A 20,398-nucleotide genomic window follows, 5' to 3' on the forward strand; every position below is an offset into this window, starting at 1 on the left:
GCTGCTTGCATCATACGGACTTTGCTGGCTTTTATATCGAATAGCAATCAACACAAAGAACAATTTTCCGTTCCTGTAATAACATCGTTTATGTGACTTGTTGTCAAGTTCGTAACCCTTGATGACGAGCATATTCAATCGTTCTGTTGAATAAATGCCGTCAATGCCATAATGATCATTCAGAACTCTCTCAATGCGTACCAAGATACCAAGTCGTCATTCGTGCCTAGGTATCAGGAGTTAATGATGCATATGATGAGTGTTGAAAGCCAGATTTCGATCGTCTGTCTAGCAAATTATTATGGACGTACTAAATGCGTTGTAGAAAATGAGATCGAGATATGAGGACCGTCCTTGGGGTTGATACACGAATGGCTAATGCTGAAGCATGGAAACCCGCAAATGAACAGCTGTTGCTTCACTTGGGAATGACTTGGTGCCACAGGCTAGATATTCTATAATCGTTACAGCAATCAAGAAAGTCATTCACTCTGGCTCACTCTATCCTTACCCATATTCACTCTTCACTTCGATTGCAGTCACAACTGGGAGTGCGCTAGAGGCTCCAGTGGTTGCCACCTGGACGCATATGCGCTTGCGCCGACTAACTTGGCCGTTCTCCTGTTGTTCCCCTAGTTTATATATACTCTTCTTTTCTCTGGCTAGTTCCTCGAACCTCACCACTGCACTTTCGTTCACGGTATAACGAGTTTCAACCAACATCAGCGAACGATAATTGCTCCAGAAACAAACCGATAGCAATCATTCAAGATGGCTGGAAACAAGAAGAAGAACAAAAATAAAGCTAACGCTAATGCGAATGAGAACATCAACTCTGGTAACAGGGAGAAAAAGTCTCCGAGCAGTATGATTGAAAAGCGAGAGGACAACAAGGATATAATCGTCGACCCACTCGATTCTTCTCCAGTATCGAGTGGGAAGGAGAATGGAGACAAGGCGCTTTGTGAAGCGGATGTCGTTGTCGACTCGTCCGAAGAACCCGCGGAATCCAGCCGAACCACAGAGCAAATGAACGATGTAGTTGCAGCCGAGCAAGGTAAGGATGATTTCTTGCATGGCGAGCTTTCGCAATCAGGGTGTGTTGTCAATGAGTCTGAGCGACTACCGACGACCACGCAATTCAGACTCAACTCCAGCAGTGTCTCTTGTAATACCCGTGCTGAGGAGCGAGTTTCCAAAAACGGATGGTCCTTTGGAAGAGAAGGAGTTCAAGATGTCGCAGTTTCCAAAGAAGAGCTAAGCAACGGGTTCCAGCCAACTCCTGAGGTTCAGGTATCCCAAGAAAGTGTGGAAATGACAGCAAGCGAAGCCCTGGAGAAAGACGAGGTGGTGCCGACGACTGAGAACATCGCTCAAAATCCAGGTCTCGAGGATACAGTAGTATCTGAGGATGATGACGGCAACGTGTCATCGTCTCAACCTCAATCGCACCTGCAGCCGCCATCGGTACCTGCTAAGCAGCTCCTTGATGACCATAAGACTCCCTCGAGAGTGCAGAGCTGCAGACCACAAGCATCAGCCAAGTCGCCGACGCAGATACCGAAACTTGATGATCGACCAGCATTATCTGAGCAAGAGATTCTGAAACAGCCCACTATACAAGCAGCTCCGACTGAGTCGCACCTGCCCAGTAAACTCGAGGTTATCAGTAGAGATAAAAATGCTCAGATGCTCAGCCCCAAGTTCGAAGAGGGGATAGAGGCGCTCCGCAAGCGTTTTGTTAGACAGATCGAAGATCAAGAACAGCGCTTCAAGCAGCGGGAACGAAAGCTTATTGCTGAGCGCGAGTTCCTAAACGACAACCTTGAGGCTACTTACGCGGAGATTACGCGTCTTGAGAGCCTCCAGGCTCTCCCTCAAACACTCAAGCCTACCACTCGCGACCAAGGCACTCAGACAGAGACATCGACTGATTCACTAACCCAAGAGCCGAAGTTACAAGGCAGCCCACCACTACTGCTTCACGGAATTCTGGAAAAGCCTAGCAATACGACACTATCTTCAATCGAGCCGCGAACCCAGGAGCAGAAGAGTTCAGATGCCACGCGAGAACCACGGTTCCATGATACTCTCAAGTCACAAAACAGGGATCGTAATAAGAACATGGCGCAACCAGCGCGGGAGCAAAAGGAGGCAGAGTTCGAGCGAAAGATCCACAGTCTGGCTCGGCAGGTTGCTGCGGAGGTTCAAGAACAGGTAACCCATTCCCCAAGGACTAATATACCTGCATGTAAGTGCCCTTGTATGAATTGTACTTGAGACGTATACTGACTTTGTAAACCCACAAATAGTATCCAATCGAGTTCAATCGAGTACAGTACCTCCTGCCACAATACAGCCTTCGCCTATACTGCGGCCTCGGGCACTATTAACGTAAGATCCCTATTACAACCATCAGGAGTCATCCACTAATATCACCTAGCACTGCCGGTCGTTTTTTCAACTTAATCGTAAACAATAACGCTCGAGCATTTGCATCTAACCACGAACACATTCTCGCGACCAACACCGCCTACTTTACTTTGAACGCGAAAGAAGACCCTCGCACATCTTTTGGACGCAATTTCGGATGGTACGTCAATTTTAGTGGCGCACAGTTCTCCCTCGAAGTCATCAAAGAGTACACATGGTGGCTCAAAGACGGCATAATTCGTACCGTCTATTCTCTTGTCCGAGGTACTCACCCCAACATCAATTTTGCCTTCCAATTTCTAGCCCGCGCCTATGTCTTTGGCGAGCATATTGACGACAAGCGTTGGATGAACGACGTCATGGATGCTTTCGTTGGTGCTCACAGTCGTGTTCGGCGTCTCAAGATGAGCTTAATTGTCCAGTACACGTACAAATTTACGAAGCACACATCGCCTATGCGTAGATTGTTGGTAGATATGTATGCGAATTGCTCGCAATCGACCGACGTCATGAACGTCAGTCTTAGGGAGCTACCGGCCGAGTTTGATGAGGATGTTTTCCAAGCGTTGAATGAGCCGAGAGAGACCAGAAGCAGAAACTGGTGGGAACGTCTGGAAAATCCAAGTGTTTATCATGTATGAACGGTGAACTAGGGAGCCGGTAGGGATATGGACTTTCACAATGTCGATAATCTCGTAGTAGGGGTGGCGATACTATAGCATCATAAGACAAGATCGAACGTAGGTTTGTATCGAGGAGAATACAACAAATACGTTTTCGTAGATTAGCGCAACCTTGTCAAGATAGTTTGATCATATAGAGCGTACAACAGGTAGACCTTCCGTGTATTCGCACTGCCTCTGGTCAAGAGTCCTCGATTCTGCGAAGAGAATATCAGAATACACAAATCGTATGACATGCCTGAACCGAACCTCCCAGGTATGCGGGACATGCAATGGACCCTTGTTTATAGAAGCCAGGCGTCAAAAGGCTCACTCCGCTTCCGCTGTGCAGCCTTGAAGGAAACTTTAAACTTATCGTCGCCGTCACCGTCGCCGTGGTTTCCCCAGACGATGAAGGAGGGGGGTTTGTGGGGACCCCACCTTTTTCAGCTGCAGTGAAACTGGGTTGATGAGTGATCATAAGAGATAGTGACGTTGTTCGGTGTTATAGCAGAATATCGGAAGGAAACCAAGTCGGCGGTGGATATTACTGTAAATCAGTAGTGCGGCCCGCTTTATCGGCGACTCTTTCCTTCCGACGCTGATCTGGGTTAGTGTAGCTACTAGCGCTTGCCTGTCTTGACCTCTTCAGCAATTCCCGCCGCGACCTCCACTTTCCTCGGCAGTTTTTCCCTCAAGATGGTCTGCTTTGAAAAGACGTTTACCCAACTGGACGACAGCACCGCGCGGAACGACGCGAACCTAACTATGGGGAATCTGGGGTAGTACTGACACGCCCATGCGCGTTTTCTGGGGTCTCCGAGCACCCCATACAGTCACCGCGGCCTTTGAAGATGCGGAGATGTGCTTATGACGACGGCGACAGGGGTCAGAATGCTTGCGGAGTCATTTCAGCCTCTCAGGAACAGATTCCGCAGGTCAATGACACGCGACCTGACCTCAGGAGAGCAAGATTAAGATCCAGATATTCATCGAGCTTTCACTACCGATTCACACGATCTGTAGCAGAGCCGCTCGGCCAGTCTCGGACGCAAGGGTCCCACAGAAACTTCGAGCGAACGTTTTGACCCAAGCGGCGTTGCCTCAACAGCAGGACCCCCACACGCGCACAACGCGGCCAGATCCCAAGCCACACAAGAATCAACTGACAGAAGCTCCCAAGCGGTAGTTATCAAACCTAGCTAATGTACGTTCACTTGAGGAAACGCTGGCCGCTGTCTATACCTGGCATTCAACCCGTTCGTCTTGGCATTTGCTCCAGGAAATAGTCGGATGTGCGCCTAACGGCAGTCATACGCCTGGCACTAGCGTTGGCAGATACTGTACATGGTGTGGGCCCACCGGACAAGAATTGACGCGGCATCAAGCGAGATATCGAAAGTGCATAAAGCTGTCGATTGCCTCCCCTCGTTCACTGCATCCTCCAGGCAAAGCCATTCACTACAATAGGCGGCTTCAGCGCGTCACAAACCACACCACTGAACGACATCATGGGTGAACAAGATTCGATCAAAAGCGCGCCTTATGAGCAGCGCGAGTCGATGCCTCCTTACTCCAGCAAGCAAGGAATGGTAACCAGGGAGCCCTATGGACCAGCAGGTATGCATTGTGAACTACCAGAGTTTGATCCATAAGTGGAATATACATGGAAACTAACTCCAACGATAGGCTTCCGTGGACTCTTCTCCAACCCATACGTTGCCATGTGTGCAGCTTTCGCTACGATCGGCGGTCTTCTCTTTGGATACGATCAAGGTGTTATTTCGGTGACCCTTGTCATGGATCAGTTCCTTGGCCGATTCCCACGTGTCTCGAGTGAAGCATCAGGAGCCGGCTTCTGGAAGGGGTTGATGACTGCTATGCTCGAGCTGGGCGCCTTGATTGGTGCTCTCTTTGCTGGTTGGATCGCAGACAAGCTATCCAGGAAGTACTCTATCGTCGTTGCAGTCATCATATTTACCATTGGAAGTATTTTGCAGACAGCAGCAATGGACTACGCGATGTTGGTAAGTTGTAACTATACGAACTAGATTTGAGACGTAGACTGACTTTCTGTAGACAGTTGGACGTTTGATCGGTGGGTGGGGAATCGGAGCGTAAGTTCAGCCATCTTTGTATAAGAGATGTATACTAATTACGTGTAGTCTTGCAACTATCGCTCCACTCTACATTTCCGAAATCGCACCTCCCGAGATTCGCGGTGCTCTCCTTGTTTTGCAGGAGTTCAGCATTGTTCTCGGCATCGTAATCGCTTTCTGGACAACCTATGGTACGCGCTTCATGGCCGGCGAGTGGTCATGGCGTCTTCCGTTTCTCATCCAGATGATTCCAGGCCTTGTTCTGGGTGTTGGCATTGTCTTCCTGCCGTTCTCTCCACGATGGCTCGCTAGCAAAGGACGCGACGACGAAGCGCTAGTCGTATTAGGCAAGCTTCGTAAGCTCCCTACCGATGACCCGCGTATCTTTCAAGAATGGTGTGAAATCCGTGCTGAGGTCACTTTCAATCATGAAGTCAGCGTTCAGAGGCATCCCGAACTGCAGGCCAAAACCCGCAAGAACGAGTTTAAGCTTGAGGTGCAGTCTTGGCTTGACTGCTTCAGGCATGGGTGTTGGAAGCGCACTGTCGTTGGAGTGGGCATCATGTTCTTTCAGCAATTTGTTGGTATGTACTCCATTTAGCTTCAGCAAGGAAACAACTAACAATAATAGGCATCAACGCTCTTATCTACTACTCGCCCTCTCTCTTCGAAACACTAGGCCAGGACTACGAAATGCAGCTTCTGCTTTCTGGCATCATCAACTGCACGCAGCTCGTTGGTGTTGTAACAAGTCTGTGGACTATGGATCGCTTCGGACGCCGACCGTTGCTCCTTGTGGGTGCTGCTCTCATGTTCATCTGCCATCTCATCATCGCCGTCTTGGTTGGCAAGTTTGGTGGCCGATGGCTGGACTACGCAGTGGAAGGCTGGGTTGCTGTCGCCTTCCTATTCTTCTTCATGTTCAGCTTCGGAGCTACTTGGGGACCAGTCCCATGGGCTATGCCCTCAGAGATTTTCCCGTCTTCATTGAGGGCGAAGGGTGTCGCACTCTCAACGTGTTCGAACTGGTTCAACAACTTCATCATCGTAGGTCCACACTTCTTCTATGACTGATATAAGCCGCAACTGACACGTACCAGGGTCTTATAACTCCGCCTCTCATCCAAAACACTGGCTTCGGAGCCTACACCTTCTTCGCCGTCTTTTGTCTGCTCGCCTTCGTTTTCACATTTTTCGTTGTGCCGGAAACCTCTGGCAAAACACTTGAGGAAATGGACCAGGTGTTCAAGGATGTCAGCAGCGAGGCGGAAGAGCAGCAAAAGGCTCGCATCATGCGCGATATTGTGGAAGGCAAGCAAAACGAGACCGTGACTGTCGTTCCCTAAGAGGGGTTGTAACGACAGCTTCGTATCGTCTAGATTAAATGTCTCGAACGATGAGCGAACAATTGATATGAATGAGTTTATAAACATCTTTGCATACATGCACACAATCGTCAGCCTCGTGCCGCTAATTCTCCGTATTGACTCTGCGATCTATCGAGTTCTGTCAATCTATCATCGCGACCTAGAAATGCGGTATATGGCCTCTTCGCTTCCTTTTTATATTTAAAGTCTGGAGTTTTGATAATCGTGGTAGGCGCACGTATCGTACAATCGATCGAAAGATCGTGCGTTCGAGGAGTAGTCTCGCCATACACAACAGGCGGCTTCTCGTTGCGAAGCGCATGCTGTACGACATGCACATAAGGCGTACACGTAGTATTATTGTTTGCTACCATACTTACTCAATAAAAAAAACGATGACATCTTGATATAAATACGTACTGTGTAACAATGACGACCTTGATGTTGCGGAGGACGGGAAACTGCAGCTTAGTTGTTCTTCGATAGTGTTGAAACCCGGCAAGATGCATTAGTTGCACGAGATTAAGATGGGTTGTATGCGTCTTGATTAGCTCCAAAAGTGTATACAGGAATGTGGCAAAGTAGATGGCCATAAACTGGGAGATTTGGTGTAAAGGTTTTGGCCCTTCTGGGGGAGCAATGTTACTCAGGACGAGAAGATGGGATTGGAGATACGATACAACGAAGCAGTTGTTGCGAGGTTTGGGCGTGTGATCCAGGGTCTTCGGATAAGCAGTCCCCGCGCCCGCCAGGGCCTTTTGACAAAGAGCTTGAAGCTCGGAAACAGCCTTTTTCTCAGAATGATGTAGGCATCATACAACACACCGATGCTCTGTGAAAGTAACTTATTTAAGACAAAGGTTTCGTTGCAAGAGGGGAACCTGACGAACATGGATATGCGGCTTGACTGAACATTTGCAGCGAATGCGCTCACATTGCTCTTTTCACAAACCTTCCCTGCTGTATTTTGAGCTTCGTAACTCTCCACAACGTAAGTAGTCTTCTTTGGTAGAACTCCATGAAACGAAAGGCAAAGCTGCCCTGGTGGGTCTGCCCCAAAATTAAGCGCGGTACTGCCTCCCTTCACTTCTCGACCTTCCTCACTCCCTTATCATCTTCATTATAAAGTTCCATTCTTATCCTGTCGTCATAGCCCGAGGTCTTTTATGTCAGATTCGACACTACCAACTATCCTCACGGTTTTGGCGAGGCGTCGTGGCTTCCCACCAGCAAACTTCTGCAGCCAAGCGGTGAGGTTTTCCCAATTCTCGCCCTGCACAACTCTTCCCAGTACAATGTCATGGCCCGGCTGGCTCCAAGACCGTGATAATTCTGCAGAGTAGTGTACAGGCTGTCCAAGCACAGCTTCCAGCGCAAGGTACGCATAACATACGGCCTCGTTTGCGTCACCCGGTATGCCTATATCGTCGAGAGGCTTCGTTATCACGCTCTCGGGGAGCTCCGCTTCGAGGTAATCTATGATATTCGCGTTGCGCGCGCTCGGCCCACTAATAAACAGTTCGTCGACGTTCTGACCAGCAGGAAAACTGAGCGCAAGGAGTCTGCGGTACTGCCTCAGAATATTCTCAGCCGTTACGCGTGTAACAGTAGCAACGATGTCTGCTTCAGAGAGTTCCAAGACGACACACTCATCGATGAGTCTTTGTGCTTCGTGATCGCCGAACATTTCCCTGGCTACGCTGAGCGAAGGCAGGATGCGTGAGTAGTCGTATGTCTCAAGAAATTGTGTCACAATCCCTTCGTGAGGCTTCCCTGTCGTCGCAAATGTTCCGTTATTGTCTTCGTTTCGGTCGTTTGAAGTGCAGTATTTCATGGCGTAGTCGATGAATAGACTTCCGGGTCCGCAGTCGCGACAACATGTTTCTCGAGCACTCCCGTCCGATAAAGGAAGGATGAAGCTGCAATTTACGAGCTCGCCAATATCCAGACATGCGCGAAATTTAGACGCGTGTCTCAAGAAGAGTCTGTCCACGTAAGCGATAGGGGATATGTGAGGCCTTACGAGACCGGCTTCAACGACTGTAAGATCAAAGACGGTACTGATGCCAGTCTCAGCGCTGATATTGGCGTTCCACCCTAGTGGATGTGTGTTCAAATCGTTGCTTTCGGGCACGTCAGGTCGTCTTAGACCTGACGCGTGTGTGCCGACCAGGTCAATGGACGCAAGCGGTATGTCGTGCTTTTCGCAGAAGCTCCTAATGCCGTTGGAAAACAGGTAACCGAGTAGCGCATTGGCGCATGCCACTGGCGAGGATTCGCGTTCTGCTTCGTGGAGGGAGGTAAGGATATGGTTCCGAACAGGAGGCGATGTAGACACCGAGCCGCTCTGTCGTTGATCAGCATTCAGAGAAGTACAGTGTCGACAGCACTAACTTGGACGAGCTCTAGACGCAATGTAGCGTCAGGTGAGGACTGACGGTACCGGACCAGCGCGAAGTTGAGCTGGTTCAGCCCGCTTCCGCAACAGACGCCCAGTACCCGGAGGTCCAATGCAGATTGGAAACTCATTGTCTCTCTCATATCAACGTGTAGGCTTTCATAGTCTGTTACCGAGTCGTTGCGGTGCATGCTAGGCTTGAATGCTATTCGATCAAGGAACGCACTTTCATGCCCTAAGTCTGGAGGCGATAATCACTTGAGTCGTGGAGGTGGTACCTGTCCGGTGGCGTATAACTGAGCCTTTGCCAGAGGTGGTTCGGGCTATAGCCCCATAGGGCGCGTTGCATAGGAAGATGCATGCTGAAGGTAAGCTGTGGGGGTGTGGGGAGATAGCTAAGAACGCTATGCAAGACCCAACAAACCCTGTGAGGTCTCGCTGTAATGAGAGTCATGTGACGTGACTTGCACTTCGTTACGACTTACGCGAAAGGGGACAGTGGACCGGAACAAACTCCCGGCTGTCAAAAGTGACGTAGCTGCTCGACAGTAGTTCCCATGAAAATTCATCAGTACGTCCGCAATTGGAGAATACACAGGAGACTACACAAGGAGAGCGCATCAGCGGTACTTTCTCCTGGCGGTTAGCTACGGATTGAGTGCGTGCGGGGACGTGGCAGTTGGGAACAACGTATCTACTGCATTCGTGGCACTCAGAAAGTCTCCGAGATCAAGCAATGAGCAGATGGTCTGTCGTACATTGGTACTTCTCTCTGGGGACACAGAGAAGGTAAGAATGATGTTGGGAAAAACTTCGTTGCTTCAGTATTGCGCGCCTCACCAACGGTTCTGGTGGTGAAACTGATATTAGTAGCGAGCTTCTTGTGTGTCTTTAAGCTCAACCATATGGAAATAAGACCTGATATATGTTGCATTGCGCAATGAGCTTTCGATCAGACTTCAGCAAGTGTCTCGACATACAGCAGATGTCAGCACCATTGGAATCATCACGAACGGACAAACTAGATATGCTCATGACTATGAAATGGAACAACCGCATCATACAGGGCTTACAAACTACGTGGTTGACAAGCCTACCAATCCTACAGTCACCGGTCACGGCTACACGCGTACAGCTCAGACCACTCTCGGTCTATTTGACCGAAAACCGGAGCAGACCTAGGAGCTTGCGTTTTGTCAAGATGCCAAGCTATCTGGACTCAACGTGCATATAAGGACTATATATCGTATCGAGTAGACGGTTGGGTCACATAATATGCATAACTGCAGACTAAGCGGACATGAGCACACCAGAACATTCGGTTCTTCCTACAACATACAATAATTCTTGGAATGGGAAGAGGTTCTAGCCTTGGTATTACATGATACACTCGGAACGATTACCCGAACACTTGGGCCGCGAGATGTGGAGCATATCAAAACACGAGTTTAGTCTGATAACTGATATGTCTGGAGCTATAGCCACATCCTTGGTGTCGTAAAAGGGAATGAGATACTCGCATTCAGCTTAACAAGAAAGGGGGATGAATATATGGATCTGGTCACAGTAGTGAGCGGCTACTTTTGTTAATGGCATGTTTATGGTACAAAGCACGATGGTACTGGCTGCCAGATACTGGAGCACCTCACTCCTTACGTCGGGTATCTTGCATAACCTCCAGCACCTACTTTGATGGTTGCTTTTGGGTGAGGTTATGGATTCACCATCAAGGGTGGACTTTACTCGGTACTAGCGACTTCCTTAACCGCAGTATCTACGGGCAAATGGTCAATGACGACTCAAGACCGAGCTCCACGGTGTTAAGCTAGAGAGGTGGACGAGCCGGGGATACCCCATTCAGCTTTCAACGCGTTGCTGATCCAGGTTGTCGGCCACACATGGTTTTTCTCGAAGTCACTCAGGAGCTGTACTACCTGGTCTCTTTCTTTCGGGTCGCATACAAGAGGTCCCCATATGAAGATGGTATGGCAGACGGTAATCGCCAATGGAACAGTTTCCGGCGAACTATTACAGGCTCCGCAGATGGCGCGTGCATGCGATAAGATTTGATGCTGTTTGGATGAGTAAATAGATGTTCTTCTTGGTGGCTGGGGTCCTTACATCCGTTTCAGAAAGGCTCCCAACATTGCGGATTGCAAACTTCGGGCCTGGCTTGTAACGCAACAGCATAATGCAGGCAAAGTGGTAGAATCCAAACGACACAGCTGATAAGTTTGTGAGCATCAGCGCAAGAATGGATCTCGGGATGGATACAGGACTTACTGTGCCAGTCGGCAGTGAACAAGATCTCAGGAAACGAGCCCTGGTCGCCGGCTGGACCTTCAAAGATCGCATTAAAACCGTGGGGTCTGTCACGCATCCACGTTTGGACAAGGTCCCATAGCTCTTTCCATCGTCGCATCTTGTAAGTTTTCTCGTTCTGTGGTTCTTTGCCATCGAAGCAGAAATTTACAACACATGCAAGATTCCATGTCATTTGGTTCGCCCAAGCGGTCTCCAATCTTAATCGTGCCAGCGGGTGTGCATCTCGTAGGGAGCCTGGGGTTGGGTGCAACCGTAATGAGAAGTCGATATCAGGTGGCTGCTGGTTGATGGTGGCATTGTAGAGGCACTGGCGTACGTAAACCCAAAAAGCAGCCTCGCGCAATGTAGGTGCTGATGGATCTACGTAGTGATTTCCTTGGGATGATCGAATAATGGCTGAGCAGCCTGCGAGATGCTGTTCATCATCAGAACCAGTGCTGGACGGCACTAGAGGTACATATTAGGCAGGAAAAGCATAAAGGATATAGCAGCACCTACCGTTCAGCTGCTCATAGAAACGCAGTATGACGATAGCACACAAAAGAGTTTCATCGTGGCTAGCCGCTTGCTCGTTCAATCGTTCGATGAGCAGGGCAATGCAGCGCTGGTAGGCTGCTTCAGCTGTTGCGTCCTTTCTGCAGTGGCGAGCCGCAAAGGACATGACAGCGTGGCAAAGCACCGGGCATTGTTTGACTTTCTCCGGCACGCCCAGTGTAAACTGACGTGTGGCGTCTGTGCAGTCTAGCCAACGACCAAGATGTTCGGTATAGTGATGCACCAGCAGGGCTTCTTCATGTGTCAAAGAAACACGCTGAGGTGAATAGTTTCTCGTCCCCTCTGGCATATCCCTTCGGTTGTGCGAGTGGGAATGTGCCTGCTGCATTGCCTGACGGGTATGCATCGGCAACGAGCCCTCTGACATGCCGTCCGGGTCGGGCGACTGCAGCAGACTCGCCACCGACACGCCACCCGGTGTACTCTTGGACCTGGGAACAAAGTATGGTGAGTCTGGGGATAAGTGAGCCGACGGTGAGGAAACGCTGGTAGATTGGCCCTCCGATACTCCTTCGGTCCGACTGTTTTTCCGTCGTCTCGGTGAAGTGTTCCGGCTGAAGCTCTCCTCGCTGAAACTGTTTGTGCGAACGGCTTCATCTCCTCTACCAATGCCATCGACTCCTTCGATACCGTCAACTTCCATCATGTCACTCTTACTCTCGGTTTCGTCATCGGTGCCACCAGCAGCAGATCGACTTGATGAGGGTCCATCAGGCCGGTAATCCTTGAACTTGGTATGTGGCTCTTCCCACTGGCAAGGACGATTTTTCTTGCCGCAGGCTTTGCATAGTGGACGGGTTTCGTCGCCTGCGTGCAGGATCAGTATGGGAAGGAGCGCTCTACAACAGAATACTCACACTTAACGCGGCGCGCTCGACAGGTAAGGCTTATGCAGATCAGCGGAATTTGTCGCCGCAACCTCATGGATCCACTTACCAGCCGTTCCTGGAGCGGAATTTACTGTATAAAGTCAGTAATATGTTTTACATGTTGGTTGGGTACCGGAGATTACCCCATATATAGGAATTCGAATCTAACGTTCGAATCGAAATGTACCTGTCGTCGTATTAGCTGGTGCCCTGGTTTGTGCCCTGTGCCTCACGATAGCGCTCGCCACGAATTGACAGGATAGCCAGCATTGGAAGTGCGTACCAAAACTATGCAATCGGTTAACCTATTCTCTTGGGAACCCTTCTGACGACTTCTTGGATTTGCGCGTTGACTTTACCGAATCAGTGGCATCTGTAGGATCTCGTCGGCAATGTTCGATAGGAACTAAGAACGATCAAGCAAGGCACGTCACACGTGGAAGCGAGGCAGGTGCGAGCTAGATATGCTACGGGGCAAAAGGCTGGCCAACTCTAACGTAGTCTCGATAATATTAGTCATTTGCCAATTCGCCAGGACATATGCCTTGTTCTCTGACGCGGTGAAAAAGGAGTTGAGCCTATAACTCACCTGTTGAGAACGCTCGATGCCCGGTATGTCTGTGGTGTTGGCTAGATTGAGGTGCAACGTCACTCTGTTCTCTTAGACTAGACTGTGCTGAACATACGGTATTCATGCAGAGCCTATGCTCATCTCGATCAATGCTGTCAGGTGCGGCCGATCTTCGATACTGCCGTCAGTCCGCTCGATGTTGGTGACCCTTGCTTGGTGAAGGTTGAAGAGCGGGACAAGATCCCGCAGCCAGTCAGAGGCAGCAAAAGAGGGACGCTCGGATCCCAAATGCTCTCTAGATGCTTAGGTAAGTAGCTGTAGGTTGCTAGCAGTTTGCTATGCACCAGCTGTCTAGATTGCCTGCTAAACTGCTGAACAAGAGCGCGTTTGCCCCCCAGATGTTCTGAGGCTCAATTCAGTTCTCCCAATCTGTCGGTCAAATGTTTCGCCAAACGGCCGCCAAAATGCTCCTAATCCAAAAACACTGATTCGTATCGAGGTCCCAGCAGGTCGTAAAGCGACCTTTAAGATGGCCTCACACAAGTGGACTATCCATATCACACAAGTGGTGTACTTGAAATGTGTTCAGAAACGTCCAATGTACAGGGATAGATTGTCTCTGCATTGGAGAGGTTGATCTGCTTCTCTCGATTTTGTCGCCAAGAGTTGCTCTAATCAGCAAAGTCCGGATCTCGTCTCGAATTTGGGAGTTAGAACTTCGCATCCTCACCAGGCGACAGTTGTTTACGCGTTTGCGGTTCCGTCGTCCACGCATGCGCTCATGAGCACCCTTACCACGCGAATTCATCCTAGCCGAGACTATCCACACCTCCAGCCCGCTGGCCTCCCTAGCCGTACCTACGAACACCGACAGTCGCACGCCGTCACCTCCGCTGAGATTCCGAGACAAAACAACCAGATCCGCGTAGAGAGGATCACCCAGGAACACTTCTGAACGCAGTGAGAGCGTGCGATTTCCCAGCAGCATCCTCAAGCGTGGATCCTGCAGACTAGGACTAGGTGCATTCTTCTGTGCTGAACCTGTCCAAAGCGTGGGTGCATCGCTTTTCAGAGACGCAGAATGGTTGAGTGTTCAAGATCGCCTTCCAAGATCTGTGTATTTACTTTGTATCTAGACTTTTCTGAGCCGCGACAAACAGAGCCTGGGAGCCAAGATACTCATAGAGATATCATTTTCACACGAAGCATGAAGTGGAACATCTGCTGTTGCAACGCCGTGTGGCCAGCTTGGGGACCTGTCGAATTTACCCAATGTTATATCCCAACGAGTTCTTACTAGGTATACGTGTAGCCCGCGAGTTTTGGTAGTGCGATCCCTACGCGTGTTGCTTCTCGAATTAGTTTCAACGATACTCATAAAAGCTTTAGGATTTTGTAGTCAGAATTTCCGTCGCCAGTTATCAGAAAGCGATATGCATGCCCTACGACACAGCCAACCTACGTCTTGAGAGTGGCTTATCTCGGTTACATGAATTCATGAAATCCGGTTTGCGTACGATACCACAATGGACTGGCAGCACTAATGTTCAATCTATACCACGAATTCGAGTTTGAAGGTGTGCTTCGCAGCATAAAAGGTACTAGCATGCAGTGCAACAAGGCACATTATGCAAGAGTCATACTGGTAGGCTTCGTCGACTATTACCTTCGGACATGGAATTATTCATGAGCGGACCATGATCCGTGACGTGACCTATGAATGGCGGCAACTTCGCACCAACGGTTTCGTACCGACACGTTTGGCCAAGACGAGCACTAGAAGGCAAACCCAGGATCTCTCTGAAAAAGCATTTCTGTGAGCCAAAGTCAAGATCAACGCAAAAAACTACTTGCATCAGTGGCTGACTCAAGAATTTAAAAATGGCCATATATTACTAGAGATTTGGAGCGAGCTGCATGTCTAAGCAAGGCTTCATGCAGCGCATCGATCACACGGCAGTCGACAATACACGGGTGCGGTGGGATCGGATTGTCTCTGCAAGATCGGGTTTAGCGAAACCGCATGGACCATGATGGCATTTCTGAGCTACCAACTGGACAGGCCTACACGATCGACAGATACGCGAACGCCATATCCGTAAGGGTCTCAAGATACCTGGCATGCGACAGAGCAAGATAAATAAATGGGAGCGAGATTGGTCCAGCGAGAGCGCGCTCCGCGGAACAGTCGGTCCTACCACTGCCTCGCGCTAAGTGCTACCCTGTGGCTTACCAGTGGGGACTCCTTCCTGGGCCTATTATCACAAGGATCCAGAGTGTCGGACCAGCTCAAGTAGGTATGGTTGATCATAGCCTAAATGTAAATTCAACGTCGGTCCATCAAAACCATAGAAGGGGGTACAGCTGCTCGGGAGCAGATGTACTTTAGTAAATGAGATATGGATGCTATGACGCTCGGTGATTCATGAATATAGGCTTGCAAAGCTTGAAGTGTGCACTTTTGCGCCTCAGACGAGTTTTTTCGCGTCGGTTTGTATGCATTTCTCCTTCGTACAGGCACCAACATGTGTGATATAAGCATGAAAACACGGTCGCCATGCGATTTTAATCCCCGATCGTACGTCAGACTATATTGTTCACGTACAGATCGCTGTTTGCACCAGTGTCATGGTCGAGACTTCCAAGGACCAGCCAGTGTGCATGTGATCACTTGATCGCCAATAAAAACCAACAACGGAAGTTTAGTACCGTCGGCACCCACGCAACTTCCATATCTACGTCGCAGCGTTGTGGAGCTATTCAATGACAACATCCAACATCAATGAAGCACTATGCATCCAAAGCAAACCTCCTGTGCAAGAGCTCTTGTGAGCTCTCGACGGCTCTGATGATGATGATGCTTCAATCGGATGGCAACAAAGTGCAAAGGATGTTGCCACCGATTATACTCTGCCCATTGTATACGTATGTTCTGTCCAACGTCTTCCTCTCCATATCATTTTTCTTATATTTCATTTTTACTTTCACTTCTGCCTTCCGACTTTCGCGTGCCACCTCGAGGGAGTATTTTCTTGCGCGCCGTGTTAGACCGCCGTTCGCGTACGGGACCGAGTGCAAACACGCTCCTGCTTCCGCCAGACTCTCACCTCCTCCGTCATCGGGTACACTCAGTTTGCTTTGATCCGCTCCGGCCCGTACTTGCTCTTATCACCTTCGACTTCTATCTTCTTCGTTCACCCACCCCACCCTTCCTTGACGTACACAAAGCAACCACGACACAACCATCAAGATGACTCCGCTCCAGCTCTTCAAGATTCTCGCGCTCTTCCTGCTAGCCGCTTTGACCACGGCTTCACCCATTGCAATTCCCACTACTGGGGATGTCTCGGTCCCGACCACTATCCCTGGCGACGTCTCAATCGCTATCCCAGCCAGTACCTCGGACGATGTCCCCAACGACGTGTCAACTGAGGTCAACTGCTATCGCTGTGTATACATCAACCTGTTCTGTAAGGAAATCGGCCTCACTGAGGACCAATGCTTCCAATTGCGATGCAAAGATCCCGATGTAAGTTCATTTATTTAACGATGTACCACCCTTGTGTGTGGATGTTGAACCTAGAGTATACCGGAACATGAACTGACAATCCCGCAGTGCTATCGATGCCGTAGTAGTTGCCGCGCTAACCAGCAACTCAATGGCTCCGACTCTGCTACTGCCGGCAGTGTCGTTGCCGAGAGCTCTTCGACTTCTATGGCTCCAGTAGTGAAGCGCGAGGAAGCAAAACAGTGCTTCTGGGTCTGTATTCATACATACTGCACGCGCCAGTGTATCGGCGACGATGCCGTTGCAGCTCTCAGGGCCAATAGCGCGCTCGTCATCGACGAAGCCGACATGAAAACCAACACCACCATCTCTGTCTCTTCGAGCCACGCTCAACTAAAGAGGCCTTTCCTCTACCATTGTGACTGGACCTCTGGTATATGCTGGACCGATCCGGTTCTTCAAGCTGTAGCTGGGAGCGAAATCAGCATCGAGGAAATTCCGGACATCCCAACCAAGGTCTGTCGCGAGGTGTGTAGTACGGACGAATCGCTCTGCGGCATGATCTGTGATGTTGATGAGAATGAGGATAAGAACATGGACGTTGGGAAGGCTGACGTTGCCAACCGTGGGCTCAAGTGCCACTGGGAATGCATGTTTGGCCAGTGTTGGGCCGTCTGTCTTCCGACAATGGCTGTCGGCTCCGCCGATGCCGACGCCGTTATGGGATTGTCCTCTCTCAAATGTCGCTGGGAGTGCTACTTCGGTCAGTGCTATGCATGCTGCGTTCCATCAGCCAAAGGAGAGGGGGCCCAGAAGCGCGGTACATTACCTCCACCCTGTCATGAACGCTGTGACGACGACAAGTGCTGGATTGTCTGTCCCCGTCCACCGATAGAGTAGGACAGCGTTTGTGGTAAGACATCCAGTGCATAACCATTCTACGGTCTCTAGCTAAGTTTACTAGTATGTCCATTCTAAGAAGTGTTCAAGTACGACTATCGGCAGCACAAGACCTGATGAAAGCTCAAAAATGCAGTTACGTAGGACGAAGTATCTGAAAAATCTGGAGGCCTTGTACCAGTAATGTGGAGGTACAGATTGAAGCTTCTTATGATAGTAATGAAATTCGGGTAATTACTTTATGAAGTCAATGCTACCCGTCATGGTGGTGTACAATATGCCCATTCGTCGCTTCTTGACGCCTGATGGTATCCAAGGTTGATCGTCTGCACTCTTCCCCATATGATACAAGTTTTGCTACAGCAGAGATGCGCTCGTTTCCATGCTCTGTTCTGCGCCCCATTTTCTTCCGTGAAACATGTCTCTCCCTGGGGAACTTACATGCCCCGGGCCTTCAAGAATTCTGCAATCTCGCTAGTATGATGGCCCTTGACAACAACATGTTGTGTTACGCTGTTGATCTTGACGTCCTCGTTCTTCTTGTTCAAGAAGACTCTCAGCTCGTCCCTCAGCGCTGATACGTCTCCTGTGATCTTGCGTACCGTTGTCAAGTGCAAGTTGCCTCCTCGCTTGTAGTCGGTGTAGATGGGCAGATTCTTGTTGACTGATCTCGAGACTGCGTACTTGGGCGGTGGCAGAGACAGGTTCAGTGCTTGTGACGATGTCTTTGGCTTCTTGCTGTTTCTTGGCTTGTTGTCGGCTCGTGGATGCTTCGAGGGCAGTACGGGCTTCTGTTGGGGCGGCTGCGCGCTGTCGCCTTCGGTCAGCGACTCGGCGGCAGCGAGGTCGGCGGCTCGCTGGGCTTCCTGGGGCGTGGATGGGTGTTCGGAAGAGGCCGTGTAGAAGCGGAAGTGCTGTCGGCATGCGACTGCTCTTGGGGCAGCCAATGGCCGCAGCAGCGGCACCAGAGATTGGAATCGGGGCATGCTGTTCCAGCAAGGAGCAGTTCAAGCACAGCGACAGCGAAGACGAAGCGAATAGCCTGGTTGTGACGTGCAGGCTGCTGCCATGGCTCGCGGCTCAACACCACAAGTTTAGCGTACAGGGTACCTCGCTTGCGCACAGTCGCGGGTTTTTTCACCCCGCCACGGCCGACATAACGAATTTCGCGCCTCGCCCGCTCCACCAACCTCACCCACCACGTTGCACCCACACACCTGCGACATCCACCCAACATGGCCGACTCAGCGGCAAATGGCGCCAACGTCGCCGAACAGTACTCGCTCCTCCCCAAGCTTATGCCCAACCTCGACCGTCATCTCGTCTACCCGCTCCTCAACTTCTCCAGCGATGAAGAAGCCGACCAGACCGTCGAGCAGAAGAAGCTCCTCCTCGAACTCCTCAAGCCCACCAACATGACGGATTTCGTTGGACAGCTGCACCAGGAAGTCCACGGCCTCGACGACATGTCCGACGAGTTCAAGACCAAGCGCGACGAGGTCCTGAAGAAGCGCGACCAGCTCGACGAGGCGACCAGCAAGATCAGCGGCCTGCTCGACGACGAGAACGTCGTCACAAACCTGAGGAGTGACAAGCAGCAAAACTTGGCATACCTGAAGGAGAGCCATGGTGTTGACATGGACATGGTCAACCAGTTGCTCGAGTTTGGCCAGTTCCAGTACTCGTGCGGTGTATACCCCCACGCCGCTGAGCTGCTCTACCGATTCAGGGTTCTGGTACGTCTGCCCAACGCGCGCTTGTAGTTGGTTTGCTTACTGACTCCGTCTCATTACAGACCACAGACGGCGACAAGGAGCGCGAAGCCACCTGGGGCAAGCTCGCCTGCGAAATCCTCTCCGTAAACTGGGACTCGGCCATGGAGGAGATCAACAAGCTCAAGGAGATCATCGACACACGCCTCTTCAACAACCCTCTCGCACAGCTGCAGCACCGCACCTGGTTGATCCACTGGTCGCTTTTCCCCCTCTTCAACCACGAAGCCTCGCGCGAAACCCTCACCGACATGTTCTTTTCCCCCGCATACATCAACACCATCCAGACAAACTGCCCCTGGATTCTGCGTTATCTCTCTGCTGCCGTAATTACCGGCCGCAACCGTGGCCGCAACTCGAACCAGTACCAGAAGCAGCTCAAGGATTTGATCAGGATTGTACGACAGGAGGGTTACGAATACAGTGACCCCGTCACCGACTTCATCAAGGCCCTGTACATCGACTTTGACTTCGAGGAGGCGCAGAAGAAACTCAGCGAGACTGAGGAGATTCTGAAGAACGATTTCTTCTTGTTGGGTGCGGCGGAACAGTTCGTAGATGCGGCGAGACATCTCATCTCAGAGAGCTACTGCAAGATCCACCAGAGGATCGACATCAAGTGAGTATTGGCCATTTCTCCACCCTTAGCATTACACTAATACATAATTAGGGACCTCTCGACTCGTCTCGGTCTTTCACAAGACGAGGGTGAGAAGTGGATTGTCAACCTTATCCGGGACACTCGTGTAGATGCAAAGATCGATTACCAGGCCGGCACGGTCGTCATGAACCACCCACCACAGTCCGTCTACCAGCAAGTCATCGAGAGGACAAAGGGAGGCTTCTTCAGGACACAGGTTCTTAGCGCGGCTGTTGCGAAATGAGCGTGACGCATGTTGTGTCCAATGCATTTGTGTTTTTACAATGGGAGGGAGAGCC

General features: G+C 50.4%; 7 protein-coding genes across 7 annotated transcripts; 4 read left to right on the forward strand and 3 right to left on the reverse strand.

Moving 5' to 3' along the window:
- Positions 1-771: 771 nt before the first annotated feature.
- On the forward strand, positions 772-3,074 carry AA0111_g201 (hypothetical protein; the record flags this gene model as incomplete). Its single annotated transcript, XM_028647734.1, has 3 exons — positions 772-2,251; positions 2,313-2,394; positions 2,444-3,074. 3 exons carry the CDS (start codon positions 772-774, stop codon positions 3,072-3,074), a joined length of 2,193 nt encoding a protein of 730 aa, XP_028512122.1.
- Positions 3,075-4,606: 1,532 nt separating this feature from the next.
- Positions 4,607-6,540, forward strand: AA0111_g202 (hypothetical protein; the record flags this gene model as incomplete). The annotated part of the gene is made up of 6 exons (XM_028647745.1): positions 4,607-4,715; positions 4,785-5,122; positions 5,175-5,212; positions 5,261-5,778; positions 5,826-6,241; positions 6,295-6,540. The coding sequence occupies 6 exons, from the start codon at positions 4,607-4,609 to the stop codon at positions 6,538-6,540; spliced, it is 1,665 nt and encodes a 554-aa protein (XP_028512121.1).
- A 1,168-nt stretch (positions 6,541-7,708) lies between these two features.
- On the reverse strand, positions 7,709-9,150 carry AA0111_g203 (hypothetical protein; the record flags this gene model as incomplete). The annotated part of the gene is made up of 2 exons (XM_028647756.1): positions 7,709-8,908; positions 8,956-9,150. The coding sequence occupies 2 exons, from the start codon at positions 9,148-9,150 to the stop codon at positions 7,709-7,711; spliced, it is 1,395 nt and encodes a 464-aa protein (XP_028512120.1).
- A 1,629-nt stretch (positions 9,151-10,779) lies between these two features.
- Positions 10,780-12,856, reverse strand: AA0111_g204 (hypothetical protein; the record flags this gene model as incomplete). Its single annotated transcript, XM_028647767.1, has 7 exons — positions 10,780-11,031; positions 11,081-11,184; positions 11,243-11,731; positions 11,783-12,646; positions 12,697-12,725; positions 12,776-12,799; positions 12,852-12,856. The coding sequence occupies 7 exons, from the start codon at positions 12,854-12,856 to the stop codon at positions 10,780-10,782; spliced, it is 1,767 nt and encodes a 588-aa protein (XP_028512127.1).
- Positions 12,857-16,529: 3,673 nt separating this feature from the next.
- On the forward strand, positions 16,530-17,687 carry AA0111_g205 (hypothetical protein; the record flags this gene model as incomplete). The annotated part of the gene is made up of 2 exons (XM_028647778.1): positions 16,530-16,808; positions 16,896-17,687. The coding sequence occupies 2 exons, from the start codon at positions 16,530-16,532 to the stop codon at positions 17,685-17,687; spliced, it is 1,071 nt and encodes a 356-aa protein (XP_028512126.1).
- A 437-nt stretch (positions 17,688-18,124) lies between these two features.
- AA0111_g206 (hypothetical protein) lies at positions 18,125-18,673 on the reverse strand (the record flags this gene model as incomplete). Its single annotated transcript, XM_028647789.1, has 1 exon — positions 18,125-18,673. The coding sequence occupies one exon, from the start codon at positions 18,671-18,673 to the stop codon at positions 18,125-18,127; it is 549 nt and encodes a 182-aa protein (XP_028512125.1).
- Positions 18,674-18,922: 249 nt separating this feature from the next.
- AA0111_g207 (Eukaryotic translation initiation factor 3 subunit E) lies at positions 18,923-20,343 on the forward strand (the record flags this gene model as incomplete). Its single annotated transcript, XM_028647800.1, has 3 exons — positions 18,923-19,423; positions 19,483-20,078; positions 20,130-20,343. The coding sequence occupies 3 exons, from the start codon at positions 18,923-18,925 to the stop codon at positions 20,341-20,343; spliced, it is 1,311 nt and encodes a 436-aa protein (XP_028512124.1).
- Between the last annotated feature and the right edge of the window lie 55 nt (positions 20,344-20,398).

This window comes from Alternaria arborescens (genome assembly GCF_004154835.1).
Source record: "Alternaria arborescens strain FERA 675 chromosome Unknown contig_1, whole genome shotgun sequence".
NCBI classification, from domain to species: domain Eukaryota; kingdom Fungi; phylum Ascomycota; class Dothideomycetes; order Pleosporales; family Pleosporaceae; genus Alternaria; species Alternaria arborescens.